The sequence below is a fragment of the Anoplolepis gracilipes genome, chromosome 7 (genome assembly GCF_047496725.1).
Source record: "Anoplolepis gracilipes chromosome 7, ASM4749672v1, whole genome shotgun sequence".
Lineage (NCBI taxonomy): Eukaryota > Metazoa > Arthropoda > Insecta > Hymenoptera > Formicidae > Anoplolepis > Anoplolepis gracilipes.
In genome coordinates, this window is record NC_132976.1 from 13,043,556 (window position 1) to 13,066,931 (window position 23,376).

General features: G+C 33.3%; 1 protein-coding gene across 19 annotated transcripts in view; it reads right to left on the bottom strand.

Moving 5' to 3' along the window:
* LOC140668128 (uncharacterized) overlaps window positions 1-23,376 on the bottom strand; it is a 165,270-nt gene that overhangs the window by 51,027 nt on the left and 90,867 nt on the right. For all 19 annotated transcript variants that reach the window (XR_012047125.1, XR_012047124.1, XR_012047123.1 and 16 more), the window contains exon 4: window positions 12,681-12,937. Coding sequence is in view for 16 of the 19 variants with exons in the window: in XM_072896799.1 (XP_072752900.1) it covers window positions 12,681-12,937 (257 nt within the window). In the remaining 3 variants the exon portion in view is untranslated. The remainder of the gene's footprint in view (window positions 1-12,680; window positions 12,938-23,376) is intronic.

Sequence of the window (23,376 nt, forward strand, 5' to 3'; positions counted from 1 at the left end):
TGAAAGGCGACGGCTCAAACAAGAGAGAGATAGATGACTGGCGAAGAAAGGCTGATCAGGCTCGCTCAATGATCGGCCTGTTAGTTGAAGACAGCCAACTGTGCCTTATTTGAACAAAGACGACAGCACGTACCACATGGTTAGCATTAAAGGAATATCATGAAAAGAATACTCTTGGCAATAAAATTAGTCTTATGCGAAGAATTTGCAGTTCGAAGATGGATGAAACAGGTAATATGGAAACTCATATTTCTGAATTAACGTATTTATTTCAAAGATTAGTCGATCTGCCGAGGAACGGTTATCAGAAAGATGGACAGTTGCAATGGTATTAAGTAATTTACTCAGAAGCTACGATGCGCTAGTTACAGCACTTGAAGTAAGATCAGAAGTTGATTTAACAATGTCTTTGATAAAGTCAAAATTAATCGATGAATATAATCGTCGCAAGGAAATTGATGGTAGCAGTAACAACAGAAACTGTTCAATTTTGACAGACAACGGAAAGCAAATTATCTTGTTTTTTCTGCCAAAAGAATGGTCATATAAAAAAGGATTAGCAAAAATATAAATTTTGAAAAGAGAAGAAAGAGAAAAAAGACAAAATGACAACAGATAAGAAGGTGGTAAGCAGCAAAGTAAATAAAGTTGAAAATAATGAATTTTTATTTATGGTTTCACCATCTAATTTAAATAATTGGATTATTGATTTCGGTGCGATAAACCATGTTACAAGTGACAATAGATGTTTTGTCTCGTTTGAACACCTGGATTGTAGCAGTCTAAATGTAGCCAACTGTGAAAAGGTACATGTACAAAGCAAAGACACATGCAAAATTGAATTTATTAATTTGGATGGAATAACATCATACGCAACTGTTACTGATGTTTTGTACGCACCACAGGTAAATGGAAATTTATTATCAGTAAAAAAACTAATAGACAAAGATTTTACAGTTAATTTTTCAAGAAACTTTTGCGAAATCAAAAGTGGTGAAAAACAGATAGCAATTGCAAAAGCAAATAGTAACTTATATAAGCTGTGTTAACCAGATAAAGTCTACACAATCAAGGAACACAAATTAAACTGTATATATTACTGGCATCGAGATCCAAATGCAATCAAAGAAATGTGTTCAAAACAGATGACTGATGAAATAAAAATTTGCAGAATCAAAATCCAATGAAGTATGTCTTTAAGCAAAAATGTCACGCTTACCTTTTCCAAAACAATCATTAAGCAAGTCAACATGTGTACTTAATCTATTCCATTCAGATGTGTACGGACCCATGCAAACTACTTCGCCTAGTGGAAAAAGATATACTTACATTTATCGATGATTTTTCTCGAAATACAGTTGTTTACTTTCTTCGAGAAAAATTAGAAGTTAAATTAAAGATTAAAGAGTACATTGAAATGGTGAAGAATGAATTTTTCAAGAAGTCGAAGATAATAAGATCAGATCGAGGAGAAGAGTACGTTAGTAAAAAAGTTATTGAGTACTTGAAGAATCAAGGTATCCAAATACACAGCATCATACACATCTCAGCAAAACGATGTTACTGAGAGAAAAAACCGTTTACTTATGGAAATGGCAAAGTGTATGATTATGGATGCAAACTTACCATACGCATTTTGGGCCGAAGCAGTGAATATGGCAAACTACGTTCAAAATCGTTTGCCAACCAAAGCCATTGAAACAACGCCATATGAGATGTGGTTCAAAAGCAAACCTAAGGTAAAACACTTTTAAATATTTGGTTTAAAATGTTATGTTCATGTTCCAGCTGAAAAAAACGAAAATTGGACAAGACAGCAAATTAAATGATATTGATTGGTTATGATGAAAATTCCAAAGCATATCGTTGCTGCGATCTGGCCCAAAGGAAGTTAATTGTCAATCGAGATATTCATTTTACAAATGTGAAGATAAGCGACAAAAGAAGCAATGATAATGAAGTTGAAGCTGATTTTGGTAAATTGTCTGAATTAACGGTTTATCAAGATACTGAGTCTGATGAGAACTTTCAATCATTTGACACTACACCGAACATAAGTGAGGATAAAGAAAATAATACAGCTGAAACAAATGAAGAGAATGATTTTCAGGAGGAGCAAATACAGCAGACAAAATGAATTTCAAAACGTTCAACTAAAGGTATATCACCGGATCGATTAACATATGACACATTAAAGGTGACTGACGAAATAAAAGAACCTAAAACATTATCTGAGGTCTTATCAAGTCAAAACAAAGCACAGTAGATTCAAACAATGGAAGAGAAGATGAAGTCACTAAAGAAAAACGAGACAATCAAACGTGAAAATTATGTAAATTGTCAGATGCCCGAACAGCCATTGGATGCAAATGGGTGTATGGAGCAAAAGAAGATGCTAAAGGAAATATCATTCGTTTCAAAGCGCGATTAGTTGCGCAAGATTTTTCCCAAAAATACGACACCGATTATGATCACGTCTTTGTCCCAGTTGCAAGACAAGCAATATTTAGAATACTTCTGGCAATTGCTTCAAAAGAAAAATACATTGTACAACATTTTGATTTTACGACAGTATTTTTAAACGGAAAAGTAAAGGAAAAAATTTACATGAAGCAGCCATCGAGTTTCGTTTAGAATGGCAAAGAAGAATTAGTTTGTTTGTTACAGAAAGATTTATATAGTTTGAAACAAGCAGCAAAATCTTGATGAATTTAACAAGATTTTAAATAAAACCAATTTCGCAGAGCAATGTTGATTCATGTCTTTATATTAAGAAGGATGATGAATGGTGTTTTCTTGTCGTTTACGTTGATGACATAATTATAGCGGCAAAAACAAATGAAATTATAGATAAAGGATAATATCAGCTCCGTTTTTAAAATCTATAATTTAAAAAAAATAAAAAACTTTAGGCATTGAATTCATCAGAGATGAATTTGGCGTATATTACTTGAGCCAATCCAAATATATTTAAAAGATGGTGACTGAATTTGATCTTCAAGATGCAAAGGTCTCAAGTGCTCCAATGAATGTTGGATATTTCAAAGTAAATCAAGATTTAAACAATGATCTGCTATTATCAAATAAGGATTATTAAAAACTCATTGTATGTTTACTCTACATGTCAATAAACACACGATAGGAGATTTCAGCAAGTATTTTAATTTTAGCACAAAAGGTAAGCCAACCACGACAACAGGACTGAAATGAATTGAAGCGAGTACTGAAGTGCTTAAAAGGAATATCACATCTGACAATGAAATTGGGACTTGGAAATAATAATGACATAAACAAATTGTTATATGGAATTCTCTGATGCGAACTGGGTAAAAAACAGAACGGATAGGAAGTCAAATAGTGGATATGTTTTCTTTGTTGATGGAGGCTTAGTTAGTTGGGGTTGTCGCAAACAAAGTGTAGTATCATTATCAACTATGAAAGCAGAGTTTATCGCACTGTCTGAGGCGTGGCATTTTGATTGAGACGACTCTTAGATAGCATGCAGCAAATTGTGAATGCACCATTAAATAATTTATGAAGATAACCAAAGTTGTCTTAAATTTATTGAAACTGGAAGATTATCAAATCAGAATAAACATTGATACAAAAGTCAAGTTTGTACTACGTTCTTACTACGTTGATCAAGAAATTGTGTCATATCAATATTACCCAACTGACGAAATGCTTGCAGACCTGATGACAAAACACTCAAAGGTTTGAAAAACTTAGAGTTTTCGGTTGATCAGACTACAATAAAATGAGGAGAAGTGTCGGACAATCTATAACATTTTATTGTATGATCAATGTAATATTCCCTAGAATTTCAGATGACGCTGTTGACAATTTTGGGTTTACTATCTATTGGTTATATATTCTTATGTACCTTTCCTTCTTCTATAGTCAGAACCATAGACCTAAAGTATGGACTACGCTATCCCTATTTTAGCCGTAGGTGAAACTGACTCCACAAAAAGAGCGAAATAGCAAGTGGCCGCGAATTACCTCTGTCTTTATCTATCATATGTTTTGATGTTGACTAAAAAAGGCAGATATTGGCCGCAAATTCGTGCTGTCTTTTTCTCACACTGGGACTCACTTTTGAATTGCATTGCGCAGTCCATACTTTAGGTCTATGGTCAGAACATTAAAGAGTTTATAACAAAATAAGATTAAAAGTTAAAAGGAATAGTTTATTACTATACACCTAAATGCCCCATATATATAGGATGTTCTCAATTTAAATGGTAAAACTTCGGAAGCATGTAGAGGACCAAAAAACTAAGACAAAAAGTTCTTTAGAGATTTGCTCATTTTTGTTCCATTTTGGAGAAAATCGTAAAAATGCAATCTCCTATCGTCAGTTGCTCTCTTGAGTTGATTGGTACCGAATAAACTTTCTGTTTTAAGGTTCCTTACATATGTAAACACTTGATGTTATCCTTTACATTCTTTTATTTGTTTACATTATTGCTTTTTTCTACGAGTCCTTAATCAGTCTTTAGTCAGTTTTACTAGAACAATTCTAGCTGTTTTTAATGGAAGAGATCCCAGTTGCGCACAGAATAAATCGGACACAGTAGGTAAAATAAATCGGACACAAGTCCAATCGGACACAACAAGAAACGGACACACGGTAGTTGGAATCGGACACAGTGATAATCGGACACAATGCCAATCGGACACAGTGATAATCGGACATAATGCCAATCAGACACAGTGTAAATCGGACACAATAGAAAAGGAACACGCGGCAGTTGAGTTATTTAAATTATGTGTATATTTTAACTCATCTAATTGTTTTTTTATTATGAAAAATGTATAGATCTTCTGTATAGCTGTCTTTAAAATAACAAAATAAGCAATTTATTGTATCTAATCATTATTTTATTATCAACAGTACAAAGATTTTCTTATCTACAACAAGAAAATCTTTACATTGTCGGTAATTTTTTCCTATCACACTAAACCCCGTAAGACTGATGGTCTTTAATAGTATCTCGTCGATGAAATGAGTGAGTACCGATTGGACACAATGCTTATTGGCCAGTTAAAAATGAGGTTTTTTGATTGGTCAACTGTGCTGGTTACCCTAGGCATCGATCAATATATGTGGTGTGTCTGATCGAACATGTGCACAATCGGGACGCTACCGGCAGTAACCAGCTAACCAGTACAGTTGATCAATTAAAAAAACCTCATTTTCAATCGGCTAATAAGCATTGTATCCGATCGGTACTCACCCATTTTATCGTGTGTCCGATTGACACTGTGTCCGATTAGCAATGTGTCCGATTTCCACTGTGTCCGATTGGCATTGTGTCCGTTTTGCACTGTGTCCGTTTGCAACTACTGTGTGTTCGTTTCTTATTATGTCCGATTGATTGTGTCCAATTGCAACTGCCGCGTGTCCGTTTTCTACTGTGTCCGATTTGCACTGTATCCGATTTCAACTACCATGTGTTCGTTTTTTGTTGTGTTCGATTTATTTTATCTACTGTGTCCAATTTATTCTGTGCGCAACTGGACCTCACTCCAATTAATGTGGTCAGTGCTAGATGTAATGCTTGCATTGCTGCAAGAGGGCAGCATTTTGAACAATATCTACATTAAATAGATGATAACATGAATAAAATGTAAATAAATAAGTAAAAAAACGAAAACTTATTTTGTTTCTTTTTTTGCGATTTTCTCCAAAATGGAGCAAAAACGGTCAAATCTCTAAAGAACTTTTTATTTTAGTTTGTCGGTCTTCTACACGCTCCCAAAAAATAAAAGTGAAACAGATCAGACGAAAAGACTTTTGAAAATCCGCATTTCTGAACATAAGAATTACATAAATAGAGCACATTGTCAGAGCTCTGTTATTACAGACCACAGGTTTAATGAAAACCACAATTTTAAATGGGGAGACATACGAGTCTTAGATAGAGAGCCGAATTATTTTAAAAGACTTATTTCGGAGATGCTTTTTATTAAGCGGCAAAAGAAAGGGTTAAATCTACAAAGCGATACGGAGGCATTGCATCCATCCTATTTACCATTAATAGAAAAATTGAGAAAGTTTTAAATTAATATTTATTTTTGGCATCAATTGTTTAATGTCACTTGTTTATTTTCGAGTCGTTAATCTCAAGATGCCCTTATTATTATATGTTTGACACGACATTAACATAGTGCGCTTCGTGAAGATAAATTCGCATGACAGTTTTTGCCGAGCTCGTTGTATGATGCGGCGGAATCACCGTTGGTGAGTTAATCCTTACAATGTCATAGGCACTATCTCTAAAATCTCAATTTATAGGCGACAATTATTGTCACGCCGCAATTGTCGGGGAAAACATTGTGGGGGACTACGGATTTGAAGATAACCATCGTTGGTTTCCCGTTTCTGCGTTTAAGGACAATTATTTTTAACTATCTAGTATTTGTTAGAAATGCTTATGTTCAGAAATGCGGGTTTTCAAAAGTCTTTTCGTCTGACCCATGTATGAGGCGCAATCTATCCGATAAACCACATCGTTGTGTGATATCCGAGGTAGGGAATCCTTTTGAGCTTTTAAAAGATTCGAGATTATTTAGATTATTACATATGTTTTAATTACAATTTCGACACATGTATATTGCGATAGACTGATTGTAATTTATTTTTTGTTTATCTGATACACTGAAGAGAGTCCGGTCACATAGGACTAAAACGTGTGGAAATGCGCAACATAATCTTATATTTATTTTTTGTTTTTTTAGTTTTTAATTAATGAATTTTTTTCTTTTCACCAGTTATTTTTACTAGAATATTTGTTTCAAGTTTACAACAATTATTATATTTAAATAAACCGTTTGCTCCGTAAGCCCGTGATTACTTTGTTTCTAGCCTAAGTAAACAATAAGGAATAATTATCATTTATTCGGACAGTATTTGTCTGAAATATTATATTTTCACTTATTCGAGCAGAAATTGTTCGAAATTAAATTGATAAAATGGTTGTTATGATCTTATTAGTCATTCTTTTATAATGTTTTCATTACTCAATCTTATATGTGAGATTATCGCATAATGCGTCGCATTAAAATAAGAAAATGAACTATTTTTTTTTGTCGAAAAGACGTCTTTTAGTCTCTTTTTTGTTTTGTTAAAAAACAATTATAAAAAAATGATAAAAAATTTTTTTTTTTAAATATCCTCTCGTCAATATTATGTGCTTTCTGGATTATTATTCCTCATTGTGTGCATTATTTTGCTGTACCAGCTAGACAGTAAGTGACGATAGCAACAACAATATCAAAGCATGCGTTGCAGACAAATGACTCCACCTTTCTCTTTCGTACAGATGTTGGACCCAATGATTTGTGCCCAACATCTATATTCAATTTTTCTTCCATTTTATGCATAGTCTAACTAATGCTAAAAAAATTTAATTATAATTTGATCACAACACTGCTTTAAAACACATACACACATAAAGAAAAAATCTATCCGTATAGTAATCTCTATCGAAGTCGTCATATACGCCTAATTTCGGCAGTACTTAAACTTTAATGACTCATAATTCACTAAATTTTTACTCAAATTGAATTTGCAACTTGAGTACCTTGTATCAGTAAAAGAAACGAAATCGGTGTCCAAATTCCTAATTGATTGATGTGTTTGACCAATTAGAACATTGTAGAGGTCATCATATTGATCAAAAAATGACACAACGTTCGATTAATCAGAAATTCAGATCAATTTTAGTTGTCACACGTGCTCATCTCACGATGAGCTCAAAATAGCGACTTTTACAAAGACTGATTTTGTTTTTTTTTTTTTTTTTTTAATACAGCATTATTTGAAATGAATATTTTGTAAATGTCTTGACATCAACTACAAGAATATATATATATATATATATATATATATATATATATATATATGTATGTAATATGTAATAAAATAACATACATATAATAAAAATGAGTGATGCTTTTATTAAAAAATTTCAAGCTGTTTCTAACATATGCATTATTACTTAAAGTCAAATACATAATAATTTTTTTTACTTAAAAATCAAACAATTTTTGTCTGAAATATTTATTCTAAATATATATTTTTTTAAATATTTGAGTTTTTATATTGGATACATATCTTGTATTTAATACATATAATAAAATTATTTACTTTATTTTAACTAAATTTTTTTGATGGGGAAATAATTTATTTAAAAAATGTTTTGTATAAAAATAATTTTAATTTGCTCTTGAATAAAATTAAATTAAAGTGACATATATATGACAATTTTTGTTCTGAATAAAATTTTTATTACATTTTATTGTAGCTGACATCAAAATATCAAGATGTTTTCAAATCATTTTCTTTACGAAATATTTATGAAAGAAAGTCTAAAACTTTAATACAAGATGTTAAAGTCTCCACCCTCTATATTTCGAAATTGGTCAAAAATTACGAGAACCCGTAAAACGTGTTCGATTACTTTAAGGGGTTATTCTTTTAAGGGAATTAAAAGTATTGCTCTTCAAGGGGATACCCAACTTAAAAATTCAAACAAGACCGTTTATGTTTTATTATATTCTTATAGCTTATCTCAAGAACTTTCTAAAATATTAATAAATTTCTTTGATTAAGTACTCTTCGAATTATGAAACTTGACAGTTACAGTATTGCCCATATTACTCAAGGTATATCGCGTAGAGGTTGCATGGTCGAATTTATGTCTTTTATATTTGTACACACATAGAAACATACAATTAGAGAAACTTGTACGTTTGCCTTCTCTCTTTCCCGTTGAGATCCATAAGAGCATTGACCATTCGATCAAAAAAAAAATTATCGATGTAGTCATTGTAGTTTTGCAAGTGACGGACGAGTGCATTTATACAGATACGGTGCGATGACAGTTGAGTTCGTAGACTAGTATGTTTAAAAAAAATGCAAAATGCAAAATGAGCTCATATGCTTCTACATATTTATCTTTGAGACAAGAAGAAGATAAAAAAAATAGAAAGGATGAAGATTTCTGATTATTTGGAGGCAGTAAAAGTAAATAATTTAACAATAAATAAGGTAAATAAGAAGTAACAATTTTAGATATTGACAACGGTCAACGAACTCGAGCAAGTAGTGCAGATAATGCAAAAATGCAAATTAAAAAACAAATGATCAATTCTGTTTTAATGATCACAGTACACATGTCAGAGGTTAATAGGGGTCAAACACTTTTTTTTAAGTAGTAATCAACGACCTTACAACTTCATCGGAAAAGAGGGAAGGCAATGTACAGAGTTTTCTAATTGTGTGTTGTGTGCACACACACACACACACACACGCACGCACGCACGCACGCACGCACGCACGCACGCACGCACGCACACACGCACGCACGCACTCACGCACGCACGCACGCACGCACGCATACATATATGTATACTGAAAAAAATTTCAAAATCGTTGGCGTTAACGTTATTCAAATCATACTACGAGGAGGTCGGACTGTCGGATTGATGCTTCGTTTTGTGTGTGTGTGTGTGTTTTCACTTATAACTTGTCGCTTTTGTGATATTTTTTTGCCTTTGAACTCCTTTTATGCGTGTGTGTGCGTGCGTGCGTGCGTGCGTGCGTGTGTGTGTGTGTGTGTAAAGTGTATGATTGAATGATGTAGAATGGCAAATTCTGTGGCTTGCGTGCGGTCCGCGAGCGCTCGTGAAAAAATTTCCTGACAACCCTTTGCGAGACATAGTTTGCTTTCTCAAACATGCGTTTGTGTAGTCAGTAGATTTTTACATTTTCGCGGATAATTTTCAATTTTCTCAAATTTTGATAGAGAAAAAGAAATTAAAAAATGTTTCTTTTTCTCTTGCTGACACAATTAGTAGAAGTTAATGTAATGTCAGTGTACTAGAAATCAATTTTTTAACATTGACTTTTCCATTTTTTCTTATTGAAATTAAGCAATTTCATAATTTCTTGTACATTTTGTCCCATAAAAACGTAGTGACCACCATGAAAAAAATCTTATAGCTATTCGGCAATTTTTTATCAAATTCTGTGTACTTTAAAGTATAAAAAAACGTGAAGAACCAATTTTTGTTGTTGTTTTACACAATTGTTCTCTGTGTTAAAATAAAGAAAGGAAAAATCGATAATTTTTACGTTATTTTCTTTCATTTATAGTATGTTTACATGTTTGTTAAAAAAATTTAACAATTATATATTCATTATATATTCATTTTGTGGAGCAAAGTTTCAGCTTTTTTGTTCATTGCGATACAATGATTTTTGACGGAGTTACGAGCGATTAAAGTCAAAATGCTCATTTTTTATTTAATCAACGGTAACTCAATAAAAAAAATCATAGACAAATTAAAAGAAAATGGTTTTGTAGGGAAAACTTTAAGCTTTTACATTAGAAAATTTAAAATGTTCACAGATTTTTTTTAGACATGTGACAGGCTCTTAAAGTAAGAAAAAAATTTCACATTTTGTCTAGCTCGTAGTTTTCTACATGTAAAAATTACCAATAATAATAATGAGCTTTCGAAAGTAGAAATTTCAGCTTTAAAACTCTTTTGTTAAATTTAAATTTCGTTTATTTTTAACAAAGTTACAGCTAGTTGAATTTTGTCAATTTTTTAAGAAAACTCGATTCTCTAATTGTTGTGCGTAGTACATATATATATATATATATATATATACACATACATATATGTATATACAGTGCCGATGTTTGGGTAGGATGCAGTCGGGCGACCGCTCGGAGCGCCAAATTTTTAGGGACGCCGCCTGTGCCCCTGAATTCTCATATGTGCGATCATGATAATTACTAATTGATATTCGTGCCCTTAAGTGGGGCGCCACGATCATTTTTTCCCGGGGCGCCAGTCATGCTAAAACCGGCACTGTATACAGGGTATCCTGAAAATACCGGTAAATATTTTAATGGTAGGTTCTTTAGAACATTTTAGGACGAAAAGTTTAATACAAAAATGTCAAGGCTACAATAGTTTTTAAACTGGAAGCAATTATATTTCACGAATGATAGGGCTGAGATTTCGTGCTCTCAAGTGCGGCAAAATAACAAGTGATAAAAGTGCTCCTATAAATAGCGCTCTTTTCACGATATTATGTTAGCACTTGTTATTTTGCTGTACCTGAAAGCACGAAATCTCAGTCCTATCATTCGTGAAATATAATTGCTTCCAGTTTAAAAACTATTGTAGCCTCGACATTTTTGTATTAAACTTTTCGTCTTAAAATGTTCTAAAGAACCTGCCATTAAAATATTTACCGGCATTTTCGGGACACACTGTATATATATATATATATATATATATGTGTGTGTGTGTGTGTGTGTATGTGTGTGCGTAAATACAACAGAAGTGTAAATTCGATCGTGCTGGATGTGATATAACTTGAGTAAAACTAATACCGGCGGTACTGTAACTTTTAAGCCTCATAACTCAAAACCTAAAAAATATTTTATTATATAATATTTTATTATATAATATTTTATTATAGTTTTTTGAAAAGTTTTCAAGATAAGCTACAAGATATGCAATAAAACATAAGAAATTTTATTTAAAATTTTTAAGTTATGTTCTTTTTGGGACACCTGTCCTAAAGAGGGCAGTCTCTTCACCTTTTTAAAAGTGTACTCTTGAATAAGACTTTCATATATGATTTATGTCCGATTTTAACGAAATTTTACAGATACGTAGCATTTACTAAATGCAGTCTAATATTACTAGACTTCCGTATGCGTGAATCACATACAACAGTTTAGCAAAAAAATATTTAGAGAACACGCACACAAAAATAAATAATAAAAATGGTATTACTGAAATAAAAAAATATATTTTATTATAATAATTATCTAAAAAAGTATTTTTTAAAGAAAATATATTTTATGTTAAATATATATTTGAAATTAATAAATAAAAATATTGAATAAATAAAAATGTATTCAATATTTTTATTTATTAATTTTAAATATTAATAACTACAGTAATATGTGTGCAGGTTTGCACACATATATATTTAATAAAATTAAAAAGAAAATAGTAGCAAATTTTAAAGAGCAATAAAAAAAGATATTTTAAATGAGTATGTATGTACATATGAGTATATATATATATGTACATACTCATTTAAAATTTGTCTTTTTTTATTGTTCTTTAAAATTTGCTATTATCTTTTTTTTAATTTTTATAAATATATATAAAAAGTATATATACAAGGTGTAACTAAAAAAACATATATGACATATAATGGCAGATTCTCTGACCAATTTGGAGACGATTTTTCCTCAGCAAAAATGTCGAAAAAGGTCATTATTTTTTGCACACTTCCAATTTTTGTCATTACATATCTTTTTAACTAAGCCTCAAATTAAAATTTTATTTAGGTAAACTATACCTGAAATTAACTGAAGAATGTAAATATGTTAGTCTTTTAACTCTAAAATGTTTAATTTGCGAGAAACCCATTTTTTTAAATAACTTATAACTCTAAAATTATTGACTTCTCAACATTTTTGCTAAGGAAAAATCGTCTCCAAATTGTCCAAAGAATCCGTCATTATATGCCATATATGTTTTTTTAGTTACACCCTGTATATATATACTTTTTACATATACTTTATATATGCTTTTAATTAAAAAGTTTTTATTTGATTTTTAATGTAAATTACCTGTACTAGCCCGTGAAAAATATCATCTAGGATGCCAGGCTCTTGATTCAAAGATCTAGTGGTAAGCTTCTTACGCCGTCTCTTGTGTACTGTTAAAAATCGACCAGTTTGCCTAGATCTGCAGCGATCAATGTTCAAGTTTTCCAGCAGAATTCGATCCGTGTCAGATAAATGCCTGAATGTTGTTGCTCTTGTAGATCCATCACGCACTTTTGATAATGTGACCGATGTGCCAGAATCAGGACATAAGCTGTTATCTATAAAAAAGATGAGTATTTTTATTATTTTTTGCAAACAAAAAATTATTTTTTTATAAATGTATATATATGATATTATATTTATATTATATAGAAGATTACGTATATACGTATATAAATTGTATATTTAATTATTATATATGATTTTGCAAAAGGCTAATTATTATATATACATATATATAGGGGAGAGAGGGGGGAGAGAGGGGGAGAGAGAAGGGAGAGAGGGGGGAGAGAGGGGGAGAGAAGGAGAGGGAGGGAGAGAGAGAGAGAGAGAGAGAGAGAGAGAGAGAGAGAGAGAGAGAGAGAGAGAGAGAGAGAGAGAGAGAGAGAGAGAGAGAGAGAGAGAGAGAGAGAGAGAGAGAGAGAGAAGTCAAAAAAATGCAAAAGCGATGTGCAATATCGTCCTCAATAGAGTATTCGCAACTCGAATACCTGATAACCTGCGAAACTGCTGCAGAAATATGATCGAAGCTAAGCACCATTCACGAACAGAATGCTTCGAATAAACTCACACTAATGACCAAATTTCATGAATAACGAATGTCGACCGCTGATTCCGTCGGGCAGCACATTACCAAACTAGAGAACATGGCACGTCAATTGAAGGACATCGGAGAAGAGATATCAGAGGTCATGATCACCGCTAAAATTCTGGGGACTCTTCCGTCAAAATTCAACGCCCTGGTGACTGCCTGAGACAGCGTAAGCGAGAGGGACCAGAGAAAGGATGTCCTCATCGAACGATTAATTAGGGAAGAGAATCGTCTCACCGCCATGGACGAAACAGTAAATGCACTTGCAGCGATCAAAGTTCAGACCGAAAGCTCGCATCTCAAGGACAACGTCTCGCGTAAGCAACGCAATAACGATAAAATGACGGCTAAAGGTAACAGAAAAGACTTTACTTGTCATTACTGCGGTAAAAAGGGTCATATTGCTAGAAATTGTTTTAAGGAGTTAGACTACCTTGACACTTTCAAAAAATCGAATTTTTTTTTTGCTTAAAATATTCCTTATAGTCTTAAAAATGATATATATTAGACCCGATTTCGAAATCGCAAAGAAAAATGATGTTTCGAGTGAGTATAGTGAAGCGCGTCACCGTGTTGCGCTACGTCGTGTAAGCGGCTTATTGAAAGAGCCTGTTACCTGCAAAGGGACACTTATTCTTATACATTTTTTTTGTACCTGTACATGGCTCTGCCAAAATTTTGACCGTTATTTTATATACGAGGTCAGTTATAGAACGAATAGACGCCAAACGACGCTCAGCGTAAAAAATTATTACGAAAAACTTTAAATGCGTTTTTCTCGAAACATCATTTTTCAAAACGGCGGGCAGCATAACTTCGCTAATTTTTATCCGATCGACTTGAATTTTTACCCAGATCTTTATTTCAACATTATCTAGGACTGTACGTAGAATTTTTGCGATACCTTAAAAATTCTCGCCGCTATCGCTTTATTTCATTCAAATTTTTGAAGCCAAAAATGACTTTTTTTCAAATCGTTGCCATTTTAACAAAAATGCATATTTCTCAAAACGACTACGTACATCCCTAGTTTTGAATGTAGAAAATAAATATTTCTGTTTTTTTGTTCTACGACTAACCAATGCTGAGTAATTGTGTCCGCCGTTTTGCATGTCGATCAAAACCACGTACAAAAAGATAGCCATCACGCGCTTAATTTTTATATTAAATACTTTAAAAAATATTTTTTATATTCTTCAATATATTCATAATAAACACTAAAAAATAATTTTTCCTTGTACAGTATAATTTAAAAAAAATTCTTAAAACTGCTTTAAAATTTGAGGCTCCAAAATGGTCTAATCCCTTAAGAGACGCGACAAGTCAGAAAGTAACAAAGACACTGATAAATCGAAACGCAAAACGAATAGCGAGGATTCCGCAAATTTAGAGACATTTTTAATTTCCGATTCTGAGTGTTACGCGCGAATTTTAAACTCCGATACAAAAGATGTGTGGATTTTAGATAGCGGCGCGTCAAAACATGAGTTTTCGCCAGGAGTGGTTTTCTAACCTAGACGAATCTTATAGAGAAACCGTCAGCCTAGGAGATGATTCGATTTGTAAAGTGATGGGACAGGGAACCACATTAATAAAAAGATTAGTTAATAACGAATGGCACGATGGAGAATTAGAAAACGTTCTTTACATCTCATCTCTACGTAGAAACCTTTTTTCGACCAGAATGTGCATCGAAAAAATGTGTATTCTAAAATTCAAGGCAAACGGCGTAAGAATATACCGGGACGGAAAATTAATAGCTCGCAGTACCAAACAGAACAATAACTTATACAGAATGATGTTTAAGGTAACCTTACAATGTGAGGCAAACTCGGCTTCCTTAAAGGACATTGAGACGTGGCATAAGCGCTTAGGCCATATTAATCGCCGATCACTGCTCGAAATGACAAACAAGAAGCTTATAAAAGATATCGCACCGTCTCGACCCGACGAATTCTTCTGCGAAAGCTGTCAACTTGGAAAACAGCATCGACTGCCCTGCAAACCGAAGGAGCACAAAAGGGACACCGAAGTAGGCGAATTCATACATACTGACTTTTATGGACCCATGTCGGAAGAATCCATTGGCGGATCGAAGTATTTCCTTCTTTTTAAGGACGACCGTTTCAGTTTTCGTCATGTGTATTTCTTGCGCCACAAGGATGATACATTCGAAAAATTCAAAGAATTTGAACGATTGATTTTTAACAAGTTTGGATGAAGCATAAAAACTATAAGATCTGACAACAGGACCGAATTCAAAAACGAGAAGATGTCTAGTTACATGGCAACAAAAGGTATTACGTTGGAAACATCCGCACCGTACATATACGAACAAAATGGACGTGCTGAGAGAGAAATGCGTACGATCGTCGAGAGCGCCAGGACCATGCTAACTGCCAAGAATTTACCGAAGAAACTATGGGCTGAAGCGGTTAATATCGCGGCGTATATTTTAAATCGCTGCCTGTTGTCTCAAGTAAGCGACATCACACCTTTCGAGATATGGTATAAGAGAAAACCTAAATTGTCCCATATAAGGATTTTCAGAAGCGATGCTTACGTTTATGTCTCAAATACACAACGGAAGAAGTGGGATCCAAAATTAAGGAAGTTAATTTTAGTCGGATACCATCAGCCAACTATCGCCTCTTCAACCCTGCAACAAGTCGAGTTATCACAGCCAAAGATGTGATTATAAATGAAGATTCCGTCCCAGATACTTACAGCGAGAAAAATAGAATTACTCTACCTGCGGTTAAAACTAAAGTCGTCAATCCTCATGTTGATCCTACAGACAACCCTGAAGACAATGACACGAATGACACAAATGGGGATGAATCCGACATCCAAACTAATGATGTAAGAAATACCGAAAATATGAACAGAAAGGATAGATACAATCTGAGAAAAAGAAACTCAATTAAGTAACCGTCCAAATATGAAACTTGTTTTACGTTGTTCAACGAACCAGAATCGTTCCAACAAGCCGTCTCGGGAGAAAATTCCAAAGATTGGATGATAGCTATCCAAGAGGAGCTTCACGCTCACAAAAGGAACAACACATGGACGATAATTCAAACTCCACCTGACTGCAACCCAATAGGATGCAAATGGGTATTCCAAATAAAAGAAGACTCATCAACTAACAAGGTTCAATTCAAGGCTAGACTATGCGCGAAGGGCTACTCACAGAAGGCAGGAACCGATTTCGAGGAAATATTTTCACCAGTCGTCCGATATGACTCAGTTAGAATTTTAATGGCGCTGGCTGCAATTAATGATCTAGAAATCGGACAATTTGATGTAAGAACAGCATTCTTACACGGAAAACTAGAAGAAGTTATCTATATGCAAATTTTCGACGGAATAGAGACTGACAAAAATGGTAAAATCTGTAAACTGAATCGTTCACTATACGTTTGAAGCAAGCAGCTAGATGTTGGAATCAAAGATTCAAAGATGCCTTAAAGGAGATAAACTTCAAATCCAGTGAGGGAGACCAATGTGTATTTTACAGAAAATGTAACCAAGAAACACCCTACATTGCGCTATACGTGGACGACGGTCTCATATTTGTATTATCAAGAGAAACATTGAACAACATATTCAACACCTTACATGAAAAATTCGAATTAACCAAAGGAAATGTCGAAGTCTTCGTTGAAATGGAGATCAAACGCAACCACGAAAACAAGACAATCTTTATTCATCAGAAATCCTACATTAATCGCATAAAAGCATACTTCGACATGGATCAAGCAAAGCCCTCAATTCTTGTCGATCCACACGCTACGTTGTATTCAAAAGATAATAATAATAACGATTTATTAAGTTATTCAATTCCTTATTGAGAAGCGATAGGGTCGTTGTCGTTTATAGCTACGGTTTCTAGACCGGATATCTTTTACGCAGTAGGCCTCGTAAGTCGATTTTTGAACAATTATAACATGTCTCACTGGCATGCTGTACAAAAGATATTCAAATATTTGATAAAAACCAAAGACTACAGAATATTATACCAAGGAAACAATGCGAATTACTACAATTTAGCTGGTTATTCAGATTCAGATTTTGCATCTGATTTAGATAGCAGACGTTCAACAAGCGGTTATATTTTTAAGTTAGCTAACGCACCTGTAACTTAGAAATCTAAGCGTCAAGATACTGTGAGTCTGAGTACTACAGAAGCGGAGTACATCGCAGCCAGTCTAGCATATAGAGAAATAGTTTGGTTAAGAAAATTTTTGTTAGGTATTGGATATCAATGTTTTACCCCGGTAAAATTACACATTGACAACCAAAGCGCGAAAAAATTAATTAAAAATCAAGAATTCCACAGCCGAACAGAGCACATTGACATTCAATATCACTTTATTCGCGAAAAATATGAAGACAAGATCGTGGATCCCACATATATTCCTAGCGAGGATCAATTAGTCGATACATTCACCAAACCCCTCTCACGCATTCAGTTTGAGAAACTAAGATTGAATATGAGTATTGTTTGTTCCATGAATATATAAAACGCCGAAAATGTTCAAAGGGTGAGAGTGTTGTGATATAGCAATATTATGATAACCATTTCTTTTTATTTCTGTTAGTTTTATCACATTTTCTTTTAGTTTTTGTTTCCTATAAGTTAAGTCACGCGGGCAACCGACATGATAAGCCGATAATGTCGCGATCCTGCCCACAGATGGCACTCATGTAATTTCTGATTATTAAGAAAGAAGAAGCTCAGATAGTGTGGACATGTCGAATAATGCGCTGTGTTCATGTGTGTGCCCGTGAAAGAAATAATAAAGTACGACATTATTATCCTGAGAGAGTGAATGGTTCATTCCACGTCCATTCCTAGCGTCCTAAAAATCTCATCAATAATGTTCTTTCTTTGAGTTTTCAGCAAATGTCAAATTTCATGTAAAATTAAGTTTTTTAATATAATGTATGAAATCTTGATTGATCAGTTGGAGATTTAAGTAGAAGAATACGACTATATAATCATATAAAACCGGAGAAGTAAAGAAAAATGCTTATGCGCTAAGTTCTAGCGTGGCTGAGTATATCTATAAGATAAAGAAAAGAAAGAATCAGTAATAAAATACCAGAATATGAAGAATAAAAAACGTCGAATTCTATACAAATATTATAATATACCTGTGAAAGAAATCGAACAATTAACAAAAATTTGGCTCGCACATAACTGACGAGAATTAATAAAAAATGTCGAAAATTGCATAACAAAATGTAAATTATATTTAAAAAATAAATAAACAATAAATAAAAATTAATTCACACAAATTAAAGCTTTAATAATAAAACCAGCTAATAAACCGTTAAAAAATACGCTTTAGACATTGTAAAACTGCTAACTATTATAAATAACGAAAATAAATACATTTTAACGTTCCAAGATAATTTAATGAAATTTAATAAGGCTATATCCCGAACAGATAGTCATCTTATCGTGGTGAAAGTGTTTTCGATCGCGTAAAGGTTTATCCGTTCAGGAATAACACGTGACGAATAAAAAGGAACTTTTCAAGCCAAAGTTACCGTTGTCGTGTCAAAAGCTTTATTATATCCAGAACAATGTGTCATATGAGTGGATATAATTTGACCATGTTTGGAATGGCCACTGTTAAATTTGACTACGTCCGGAATGGACACGAGGAATACCGCATGAAGTTCATTTTGTCTATGTTCGAAACGTTCGTATTGCACGCGTTCAAAATAGACACGTTCGATTTGGTTACATTCGAAATGGCCATGTTCGGAATGACTACGTACGAAATGTCCACGTTTGGAATGGACACAAATACTACATGAAGTTCGTTTTGCTCACGCTCGAAATAGCCACGTTTATTTTGCTAACGTAAAATATTGCATAACATTCACGATTAAACATATTTATGTACTTTCTAGTATGTATCTACATGCTGGAAAAGAACGCTTAGGTGAGAGTGTACAGGATAATTACTTTACAGGACAAAGCTCTGTCTCTTCCATGCCCTCCCTCATAAATAAATATAACAAAATTTGAGAGTGTGGAAACTATTGTACTAAGGCTAACAGTACTGCGCGGAAGCTTTATTGTAAAATCTTAATTCAACCCACGTCCAAACTCTTACACTATATTTATAATTTCGCGTACTTTTACGTCAATGATCGTGAATGTTATGCAATATTTTACGTCGGCAAAACGAACGTGGAAAAAACGAACATGTCCATTTTGAATGTGGGCAAATTGAACTTCATGCAATATTTTTCGTAGTTATTCTGAACGTGTGCAAAACGAAAGTGGCCATTCCGAACATGAGTAGTTTAGACGCTCCCGTGTCATACAATGCTTTTCGGAAACTGGATGTCCTCTGGCAGTACTAATCAAATCTCGAGTATTTTGCGACTCTGCCTTGATAAGACTGTGCAATCATGGTCGAAGGATTAAAATACAGATATGACGAAGAGCTAAACAACCTTAAATCTCAAAGAAGTTAGCCAAATCATAGCTTCCTAAGATAGTAAATGACTGGAAGATACGAAAAATCTGGTGTTAGTTTCCTTAGATCAACTTCAAATTCGAGTCAATACAGGGCTAAAAGCAACTCTTGAAAGAGACGGAGAAGGAAGAAGTTTAGATCCAAGCTTACCCACTCTCAGTACTACTGTAAAAATCATAATGGCAAAAGTCAGTAAAGTACATAAAAACATTTTAAATCGGAGCAAAATACGCTCAGTAAAATAGTCATCAGAAAAAGAGAATCACAAATCACTGACCAAAAGTGAAAAATGGGCAAATGACTATAAAAGATCTAGATGGTCTTGTCAGGATAATACTTGTATTAAAAGACTATCTTAAAAAAAAAACTAGGTTCTAGCAAAATAACTAACTACGATCAAAAAACTATCAGAATACATTTCAGTCTTCCTGAAAGGTACTAAGGTTTTTAAGTTTAGCTCAAAAGTTTATCCCTCGAATTCCAAATCAATAACATCTTTCTTTGTGCACCATGAGGTGTTCAAGTCATCGATTGTGATACACATAAGAGAACTAAATGTGTCAGACAAAAAAGATATAGAGTCTTTAACTTTAAGCTATATACTCTTTAACATAATACGAACTTGTAAGCCAGGGAATAAATTGTGATTAGAGGGAGGGAGCAAATGTAGAGAATCCACATGCATTCTTTTTACCAATCTAGTGATGAACGTTTCTAGAGGCTTTTAATACTCGTAATTTCAAACCTTTTTCTGTAAGATAAACTGTTAAAATTGACAAAGAATACAAAGAAAAGTCATAGAATTAGGTAGCAGGACTCACTTATGACAGACAACTACATATCAATTATGTAGATTAACTTGCATCGTGTTTCGGTGATTTTTAGCCAAGAACTCAGATAGCCAAATGTTCCGATTTTGCAATCATGTTGCCGATAACCGTTGCAGCAACTAATTTTGAAAAACTAGGAACAAGGTGCGACAGCATTATGCTCGTCGGATTGAACTCACGTGATTTCTAATTCTTAGAACAGCAAACTGATAGTAATATGGTAACATCGATTGCTGTCAGCAAACAAAGAGACTTGACAGCAACTTGATGACAACCTATATTCATCGATTTGTCATCCGTGATTAATACATCGCATTGATAATGTGGCGATAATTTTTCAGGGGATCAATCATGTAATTTTTGTTTTAGTAAGACAGAAACAAAAAAGTTAAAAATTCTTATTAATTAAGCATTCAAGGATAAGAAATTTTAACTTTTTGTTTCTACCCAGACAACATTATGTCGTCTTAAAGACGTCTAAAAGACATTCTAAAATTGCTAAGATATCTTAAAAAATTATCAGAAAAACGTATTTGTGACGTCTTTAAGACGAATAATCTTTACTTATTCGGACAATCTACCCGAAATGTTATAATTTTTTTATTTGACTAGAAATTATCCGAAATGAAATTGATCGAAATGATTGTTACAATAATCTTATTAGTCGTGCTTTTATATATATTTTTGGTAACTCAATTTTAAATACGAGATAGATACCTCCTGCAGCGCTGCATAGCGGTAAGAAAATGAACTTTTTTTGTTCGAAAAGACATCTTTTAGTCAACTTTTTGCTTTGTCGGGAAAACAACTATCAAAAGATGATGTAAAGATATTTTTTTAAGTTGCCTTTTCGATAAAGCAAAAAAATGTATTATAGACATCTTTCAGATGTATTATAGACATCTTTCAGATAGCGTCTTAAATTAAATGTTTTTTAGACGTCTTTAAGACATCTTAAAAATGACGTCTTAAATTACAATGTCTTTAAGACGTCAGAAAGACGGCTTTTGGTCAAATCTTAAAGGCGTCATAAGAAAGACGTCTTTAATACGTCTTTAAGACATACATGTTGTCTGGAAATATTATACATGTATTGTTGCTATCATAATGCTGTAGTCAGCTGTAGACGAAATACCAAATCATCAGATGTTACCATATTGCTGACAATATATCGTTTCAGTATATCAGATCGTTTGCTTTAAAAATTTCGTAAATTAATTGTTTGTAATATGTTCTCATGTTGCTGAATTCAGTAGTGCGTTTTAATTCGATGTCAGCAAACGTACAACAAACATATAACAACTCATGCATTGTATTAGTTTGTTTTTAATGATCAATCACGCTTGGCTATCTGGGAACATGACTATATAAATATAAATAGGTATTAAGGTATAATAGGCGCTAAATAGGTATGAAGTTAATTTAGTAGCTATGACTCAAACAATGTTGTTAAAGGTTTGATTGAATATAATATCATCTATAATGCGTACACCCAATCTAACCTAACTAACCTAATCTAACCTACCCAAAATAAAAGACTTTCATTGTAATCAAACTGTTACATCGCCCCGACTGAATGATTCCTTTCTTCTGTCGAGTCGCAAGATTAACTGTCTAAAACGACAATTATTAGGTCATCGACTCTTGCGTAGTCACGAAAATAACTGCGCGAGCGATAAAACAAATATTATTACGAAATAAAAGAAAAAAACAGGAAAGGGCAGTATGACTCTAATCTATTAGAAAAATATAACGTATCTAATACTGTCCTTCCACAGAATCATGAATCATCACCTGAATAATCAAAATAATAACACATTTTCGTACACATGACTTCTGATGCAATAGAAGCACCGAAAAACAGGAAACGGTTCCTGACAATATTAGAAGAATGTTTAATCAAAAACGATACAAAAACTATCAGCAGAGATCATAGAAAATAACATGACTCAGAACCACATGAGTAATAATCTTGCTCCAAAAAGTATATAAAAAGGGAGACTTTCAAGAACCAGTCGGTCCCAATTAGTCAGTCACAATTCGACAATCGACATTCACAGTTCAACATTCATAATGTGACAGTCACAAGCAGTTTACTCTATAAATAGTGGAACAATTAATCAACGCGAAACGCATTTACTTCGAGCACTTGTCCCTGAGGAATCTAACTGACAGCTGCTTCCGCAACTAAAAACGAGACTGAATACTGAGAACGCCATCCTTTTCAGTTTGGCGTGAAATAACAAATTATTGAGATTACTAAGGCTCTTTTAATGTTTACAAACAACTAATATGAAAACAGAGCGATTAAGAGCCAAACGCGAATAGTTATGCGTCGGTTTTGCAGAAATTTAATTTTTCTCAGTATTTTCATGAACAATAGTTATACATAAGCAAAGGATAAGAGAGATATTGGTGTGGGGCTGAATAGCTCGGTGGTAAAAGCAGTCGTCCGCCAAGACTTGTGTTCGATTCCTGATTCAGCGACTTCCCCGATATATTTTCTCGCCTACGTCTCTTTAGGGGAGAGGGGGGTAAAGAGGTTAATTAAAATTCTCAAATATGAAAATTAA